This window comes from Lucilia cuprina, chromosome 5 (genome assembly GCF_022045245.1).
Source record: "Lucilia cuprina isolate Lc7/37 chromosome 5, ASM2204524v1, whole genome shotgun sequence".
NCBI classification, from domain to species: domain Eukaryota; kingdom Metazoa; phylum Arthropoda; class Insecta; order Diptera; family Calliphoridae; genus Lucilia; species Lucilia cuprina.
In genome coordinates, this window is record NC_060953.1 from 44,901,293 (window position 1) to 44,910,125 (window position 8,833).

General features: G+C 29.4%; 1 protein-coding gene across 3 annotated transcripts in view; it reads right to left on the minus strand.

Annotated features, from left to right (window-relative positions):
* Positions 1–390: 390 nt before the first annotated feature.
* Positions 391–8,833, minus strand: part of LOC111683333 — a 29,084-nt gene continuing 20,641 nt past the window's right edge. For all 3 annotated transcript variants that reach the window (XM_046953150.1, XM_046953149.1, XM_046953148.1), the window contains exons 2-6: positions 1,802–2,189; positions 1,451–1,730; positions 1,225–1,371; positions 710–859; positions 391–657 (exon numbers count right to left, since the gene is read on the minus strand). In XM_046953150.1, coding sequence (XP_046809106.1) covers positions 471–657; positions 710–859; positions 1,225–1,371; positions 1,451–1,730; positions 1,802–2,171 — 1,134 coding nt within the window. In that variant the 5' untranslated portion in view covers positions 2,172–2,189 and the 3' untranslated portion in view covers positions 391–470. The remainder of the gene's footprint in view (positions 658–709; positions 860–1,224; positions 1,372–1,450; positions 1,731–1,801; positions 2,190–8,833) is intronic.

Sequence of the window (8,833 nt, forward strand, 5' to 3'; positions counted from 1 at the left end):
TTACTTTCATAATTTATTTAAAAGTTATTATTTTCTTTCAATTTTATTAAACACTACTCTACAATAAAATAATTAAGATAATATTTAATTCGTTTAATAATATTATTTACAATAAGCATAAAAAATAAATAAACATTTAAAAAAATAAATTAGCCAACATTTATATAATTTACATTTTCTCTTACAATGTCTTATTTAACTAAAATATGACTTTCATAGAACACTCATTTGCATTTACATATAAAATCTACAACATTTACAACAAAAAATAAATAAATAAATAAATAAATAAATAAATAAATAAATAAATAAATAAATAAATAAATAAATAAATAAATAAATAATTTTATAAATAAATTCAATAAATATTTAATTAACTAAATATAAAACAACACAAAAATATATATTATGTTTCATATTTTAAATTCTTGGTTCAAGTATTATTTGTTTTTTTTAATATTTTACAAACTTTACATGGAATATTGATTATTACTTTTGGCTTTATTGTATTGAGTTTCCTCAATTTCATTGTCTACAGGATTTACCATTTCTGTAACTTGTTGTTCTAAAATTTCTGCAGCTGATAAATTTTCGGGTAGTTGGGGTTTGGTTATTTCTACTGCCTCTTGCTCGTGATATTCACCTTTAGGGGGTTCTCTGAAAAATAAATATTAAAAAAATATCTATAATTATTTGAGTTTTTAATTACCTGTATTTATGAGTTTGCAGAACTTTAAATACACTTCTGGGACATTCTTTGTGATATGGGAAACATTCCCCGGGTGCTGTACGGCCTTCACCAATTTCTTGAGCTGTTACATATTCTGGTATCAGATCCGAAAAAGGTGATCTTGTAACACTGCGAAGAGAGAATTTAGAATGAATAAGCTAAATCAAATGTTTTGTGAAAGGGAACTAAAACTAAAAGAGCTGAACTAGAACTAGAACTGAACTAGAACTGAACTAGAACTGAACTAGAACTGAACTAGAACTGAACTAGAACTGAACTAGAACTGAACTAGAACTGAACTAGAACTGAACTAGAACTGAACTAGAACTGAACTAGAACTGAACTAGAACTGAACTAGAACTGAACTAGAACTGAACTAGAACTGAACTAGAACTGAACTAGAACTGAACTAGAACTGAACTAGAACTGAACAGGAACTTAAGTAGAACTCAATGATCACCCTACATATTTAAAAATATTTGCTATACACTTACGTCAAGAACAATTTTGCCATTTCACCGAACACACCATAATGATCGATTTTTCTCGAATGAACCTCACAGATCGTGCGCAACAGACATGCCTTGCCATTCATGCCGAATGTAGAGAGAAAATCTTCTACTACACCATATAAAATTACTCTAGAAAACAAAAATAAAATCAATTACATTTCTATTTACATTACATGATAGTAAAAGCCAAAAAAAAAACAATTAATACCTTTCACCGCCATGGAATATATGTTTAAAACGTTCTGGCAATTGAGGCAAATCAACATGATCATCATTAACATGTTCCTTGATATTGAAATTAGAATTTCTCGATTGTGTATATTGTTTTTGTTGTTCGCTTAAATCACGTTTCCGTTTGAAATGTAAATATTTAGTCATGTAGTTGCCCAACATTTCGCCCGCCGAATGACCAAATGAACGTGAAAATATAGGTGGCAAATCACCCAAAGGATTTTGATTGTCGGTCAAACCCAATTTATCGAAATCAACTAAAATATAATATTTAAAAGATTTTACTTTTGTTTTTGTGCTATTTAAATATTTATTTATATTTACTCACTTGTTACGGGAAAACTGATAGACATGTTTGAGAAGAAACCCTCCGGAGGATGTCTGACCAATGGTAAAGCTATGGTGGGGGTAAATGTTAATGTAGTGCCTGGCGGCAATGCCAAACGTCCATCATCTGTAATCCATACTAAACGTTTTCTACGTGAATGTGGCTGCTGGGAATCTGTATCAACAAATTCTTCCTTTTCTATTTCATCTGCCAGTGTATTGATATGTGTTGTTTCCGCATGTGTTGTGGCAGTATCTTTGTTTGTTGTTGTTGCTGTTGTACATGTTGTGTGTGCTATCAACACCGTAAATGCAATTAAAAATAAAACTATTTTTGAGGTGTTTTCTAAGCACAGCCACGTTAAACTCATGGTTTATGTTATTTATTACTGAAAATGATAAAATGAGATGAACTGAATGAATTATTTGAGATAAAAAAGAAAAATTATACCAAAAGAGTTTAAACTTTAAAGCTTAAACCAGTTTTTAGAACTTCTTAAAATTTTTGCTCATGCTTACTACAAGTTATGTGCAAAAATTATTATAAACAATGTAAACGAATTATATTTGAACTAGAACTGAACTAGAATTGAACAAGAACTGAACTAGAACTGAACTAGAACTGAACTAGAACTGAACTAGAACTGAACTAGAACTGAACTAGAACTGAACTAGAACTGAACTAGAACTGAACTAGAACTGAACTAGAACTGAACTAGAACTGAACTAGAACTGAACTAGAACTGAACTAGAACTGAACTAGAACTGAACTAGAACTGAACTAGAACTGAACTAGAACTGAACTAGAACTGAACTAGAACTGAACTAGAACTGAACTAGAACTGAACTAGAACTGAACTAGAACTGAACTAGAACTGAACTAGAACTGAACTAGAACTGAACTAGAACTGAACTAGAACTGAACTAGAACTGAACTAGAACTGAACTAGAACTGAACTAGAACTGAACTAGAACTGAACTAGAACTGAACTAGAACTGAACTAGAACTGAACTAGAACTGAACTAGAACTGAACTAGAACTGAACTAGAACTGAACTAGAACTGAACTAGAACTGAACTAGAACTGAACTAGAACTGAACTAGAACTGAACTAGAACTGAACTAGAACTGAACTAGAACTGAACTAGAACTGAACTAGAACTGAACTAGAACTGAACTAGAACTGAACTAGAACTGAACTAGAACTGAACTAGAACTGAACTAGAACTGAACTAGAACTGAACTAGAACTAGAACTGAACTAGAACTGAACTAGAACTGAACTAGAACTGAACTAGAACTGAACTAGAACTGAACTAGAACTAGAACTGAACTAGAACTGAACTAGAACTGAACTAGAACTGAACTAGAACTGAACTAGAACTGAACTAGAACTGAACTAGAACTGAACTAGAACTGAACTAGAACTGAACTAGAACTGAACTAGAACTGAACTAGAACTGAACTAGAACTGAACTAGAACTGAACTAGAACTGAACTAGAACTGAACTAGAACTGAACTAGAACTGAACTAGAACTGAACTAGAACTGAACTAGAACTGAACTAGAACTGAACTAGAACTGAACTAGAACTGAACTAGAACTGAACTAGAACTGAACTAGAACTGAACTAGAACTGAACTAGAACTGAACTAGAACTGAACTAGAACTGAACTAGAACTAGAACTGAACTAGAACTGAACTAGAACTGAACTAGAACTGAACTAGAACTGAACTAGAACTAGAACTAGAACTGAACTAGAACTGAACTAGAACTGAACTAGAACTGAACTAGAACTGAACTAGAACTGAACTAGAACTGAACTAGAACTGAACTAGAACTGAACTAGAACTGAACTAGAACTGAACTAGAACTGAACTAGAACTGAACTAGAACTGAACTAGAACTGAACTAGAACTGAACTAGAACTGAACTAGAACTGAACTAGAACTGAACTAGAACTGAACTAGAACTGAACTAGAACTGAACTAGAACTGAACTAGAACTGAACTAGAACTGAACTAGAACTGAACTAGAACTGAACTAGAACTGAACTAGAACTGAACTAGAACTGAACTAGAACTGAACTAGAACTGAACTAGAACTGAACTAGAACTGAACTAGAACTGAACTAGAACTGAACTAGAACTGAACTAGAACTGAACTAGAACTGAACTAGAACTGAACTAGAACTGAACTAGAACTGAACTAGAACTGAACTAGAACTGAACTATACTGAACTAGAACTGAACTAGAACTGAACTAGAACTGAACTAGAACTGAACTAGAACTGAACTAGAACTTTACTAAAACTGAACTAGAACTAAACAAGAACTTACATTAAATTACAAAAAGTTTAAAATATATTGCACACCAACTTTAAAATACAACACAATTTAGTTGCATTAAATAAATGAATAAATTATTTATAAAAACCATAAAAATATCTTTACATTCACATAACTTATACACTTTTATATAATTTACAAAAATTTTCCATTAATTTCTTAAAAATTCAAAGATTGCAATTCAAAACCTAAATTGTAAATCAAAGGTATTTATAGACATAAATAACAAATATGTACCTGCAAAACATTATTTATAAATAATAAATTGTTTTTAAATTAAGCTTAACGGTTTTTGCATTAAGTAAAAGCTTTTGTTAAAACAAAAACCTGACCTGTATGTTAATAATCACAAGAAAAAAACATTAATGACGAAAGAAAATAAAAAAATTATAAAGGGAAAAAACAAATAAAAAACTAAAATAAATGAAAGTGAATTTCAAGTATTTAATTAAATAATTTTGAAAAATAAAATTTCATAAAAACGCGTGACAGAATTTAATAAAAAAAATTATTAACCACATAAAACAAATATCAATATTTAATATGAGGTTCACTAGAGGGTCATCGAACACACGCCCATTAACAACTTAAATAATTAGCAAAAAAATATAGAATTAAATATTAATTGTTTTATATCGAAAACGTAAACAAAAAACTATCAATTTAAGTAATAATGTCAATGTGTTGTTATAAAATTGAGATACAATTCAATATAATTGAATGTGTCACAATAGAAAGTTTTGTAATGCATTTGACGTTTACTACTGATTTTGAATAACAATTAAGTAATGTTTCGATTATTGATATCATTTCATTAAATTACAAATATATGTACAAAATATTTTGATTAAATTTGTGATTGTGTCACACATAGTAACACAAACAAACACACACACAAACACGTTCACATTAAACAGACATTTGATTATATCGGTTATCGCATCGAAAAATTATAAGGAAGTGTGCTAAATCGTAGACATACCACAACAGAATGTCTGTCTGTTTCGAGTAACCATACACATATATACATGAATTTTGACGTCAGTTTAAATTTTAATTCATTTGGACAATTTGGCTATTCTTGCAAAGCACGTTTTTCGTCACGATATTATGTAATAAATCATTGTATTGAAGCATATTTGGTTTATTCACTTTCATTACCAATGATATGCCATTAAGAAGCGTGAGAATTATAAGGAATTTTTCCAGCTGTGACATAAAAACAAAAGACTTAAACAGCAAACTTTATTTTCATACATTCTTAATATGACAACTGAAAGCAAAAACTACATTTACAACAATGAAAAAAAAACTTGTTTTTTGTGTTTTTTTTTGTTTTTACTTAACTTTGATTAAATTAAAATATTAAAAAAAACAATTTCTTTTATTTAATGAAAAGTCTTCAACTGACCCACATCCTTATCAATACCCTACAGTGTTACACAAAGACAAACCAACAGTATTAAGTCAAATATTTGGCAGATATACACATTTCAACAGAAGAGTAAAATTAGTATAGTCTATAGTCTATTTTATAGTTCAGTCTAAAATCCAGTAAATAGTATAGTCTGTAATCTAGTCTATAGTTAAAGGTTATAGTCTAGTCTATAGTCTAGTCTAATATATAGTCTAGTCTATAGTCTAGTCTACAGTCTAGTCTATAGTCTAGTCTATAATCTAGTCTATAGTCTAGTCTATAGTCTAGTCTAAAGTCCAGTCTGTAGTCTAGTCTATAGTCTAGTCTATAGTCTAGTCTATAGTCTAGTCTATAGTCTAGTCTATAGTCTAGTCTATAGTCTAGTCTATAGTCTAGTCTATAGTCTAGTCTATAGTCTAGTCTATAGTCTAGTCTATAGTCTAGTCTATAGTCTAGTCTATAGTCTAGTCTATAGTCTAGTCTATAGTCTAGTCTATAGTCTAGTCTATAGTCTAGTCTATAGTCTAGTCTATAGTCTAGTCTATAGTCTAGTCTATAGTCTAGTCTATAGTCTAGTCTATAGTCTAGTCTATAGTCTAGTCTATAGTCTAGTCTATAGTCTAGTCTATAGTCTAGTCTATAGTCTAGTCTATAGTCTAGTCTATAGTCTAGTCTATAGTCTAGTCTATAGTCTAGTCTATAGTCTAGTCTATAGTCTAGTCTATAGTCTAGTCTATAGTCTATAGTCTAGTCTATAGTCTAGTCTATAGTCTAGTCTATAGTCTAGTCTATAGTCTAGTCTATAGTCTAGTCTATAGTCTAGTCTATAGTCTAGTCTATATTCTAGTCTATAGTCTAGTCTATAGTCTAGTCTATAGTCTAGTCTATAGTCTAGTCTATAGTCTAGTCTATAGTCTTGTCTATAGTCTAGTCTATAGTCTAGTCTATAGTCTAGTCTATAGTCTAGTCTATAGTCTAGTCTATAGTCTAGTCTATAGTCTAGTCTATAGTCTAGTCTATAGTCTAGTCTATAGTCTAGTCTATAGTCTAGTCTATAGTCTAGTCTATAGTCTAGTCTACAGTCTAGTCTATAGTCTAGTCTATAGTCTAGTCTATAGTCTAGTCTATAGTCTAGTCTATAGTCTAGTCTATAGTCTAGTCTATAGTCTAGTCTATAGTCTAGTCTATAGTCTAGTCTATAGTCTAGTCTATAGTCTAGTCTATAGTCTAGTCTATAGTCTAGTCTATAGTCTAGTCTATAGTCTAGTCTATAGTCTAGTCTATAGTCTAGTCTATAGTCTAGTCTATAGTCTAGTCTATAGTCTAGTCTATAGTCTAGTCTATAGTCTAGTCTATAGTCTAGTCTATAGTCTAGTCTATAGTCTAGTCTATAGTCTAGTCTAGTCTATAGTCTAGTCTATAGTCTAGTCTATAGTCTAGTCTATAGTCTAGTCTATAGTCTAGTCTATAGTCTAGTCTATAGTCTAGTCTACAGTCTAGTCTATAGTCTAGTCTATAGTCTAGTCTATAGTCTAGTCTATAGTCTAGTCTATAGTCTAGTCTATAGTCTAGTCTATAGTCTAGTCTATAGTCTAGTCTATAGTCTAGTCTATAGTCTAGTCTATAGTCTAGTCTATAGTCTAGTCTATAGTCTAGTCTATAGTCTAGTCTATAGTCTAGTCTATAGTCTAGTCTATAGTCTAGTCTATAGTCTAGTCTATAGTCTAGTCTATAGTCTAGTCTATAGTCTAGTCTATAGTCTAGTCTATAGTCTAGTCTATAGTCTAGTCTAGTCTATAGTCTAGTCTATAGTCTAGTCTATAGTCTAGTCTATAGTCTAGTCTATGCTCTAGTCTACAGTCTAGTCTATAGTGTAGCCTATAGTCTAGTTTATAGTCTAGCCTATAGTCTAGTCTATTCCTGTCTATAGCATATTTACACATTAAATTTTCTAAAAATTATAAAAAAAAAATTTTCATTAGATTTTGTCCCATTTATTTGAAATTAATTATTTAATAATTTCTAGACAATTTGCAAGTTTCAAATTACAAATAATTTTATTTATTTCATTTATTTTTGTTTAATTTGTTATTGGTGCTAATGTTTTGTCGTATGAAGAATCATACAAGTAACATTCATATATGGGGAATTCTTAAAATCTTTTGATTTTTGAGTTAAAAAAATAAAAAAATTAAATTTAATGGCACATTCAAAATATTTAGAGCAAATGAAAAGCTGTCTATTTACATTATAAATCCGTTCGCGTTAATGATTTTTATCAAGTGGCGCAGAAGTTATGGCGGTTTGAAGTATAAATTAAAAAAAAACTCTCAAAATTAATTTTCATGATAAAATCTATCACAGAACAATAAAACTATTTAAGAGATATTAGAAATAAGCCATAAAATGAATCTTTAACAATTTGTAAAATACACTGAAAGAAAATTTTATGGAGTTTATTAAAAATTTCTATTTTTCGATAAATAACGTATATTTTATTAACAAACAAATTTAAAAATATGTATTATAATTTTATACTAAAACTATTAGATTTATAACAAATATTTATATTCACATTTTTTTTGCGAATATCTCTCCTTTTCAAATTTTGTTTTTTTTTTTTTGTTCAATATATTGTTTTCGTTTGTCGCGAAGTTTTAAAGCCTTTTCCGAAACCATTTTAGAATAGTAAACATGCAAAACATTCAAACATTAAATTTTGTAGAGTTTACCAACGATTGCTAAGATTGTTAAATTTTCTATTTTCTATATTAAAGTTAAAACCTATTTTTTCTAAGTGTTAATATCTTAAATATATAAAGTTTCTTGAAGACTTATCCAAACTCATTTTAGGCTCCACAAATATTAAATTACGTAGTAAAAAAAAAAAAATTGCATAAAATCGCGAATTTGCAAAATTTGACAAAAATGCAGTTCACATAAAAATTGTATGTCAAAAGTTTATAAGAAAATGCAGTTAAAATGGTGAAATTACAATGAAATATGTTTTTACATTAGTGATACATTTTAAATCTAAGTAAATTTTATTTGGTCCATAAAACATGCAATCCTTTTATATTTTTGACGCCCACCAGTTTTTCATTAAATCATTAATAAAACTTGCAAATAAAGCCAATTTTGATGAATTTAGTCGAACATCCATGATGTGCCTTAGCAAAATGTGTTTAGATAAAAATGTCGCGCTTTCAACTATCACTGTATTTTTGAACAAATTTTTCATAGCAATGGTTTGCTTGTATCATAACCC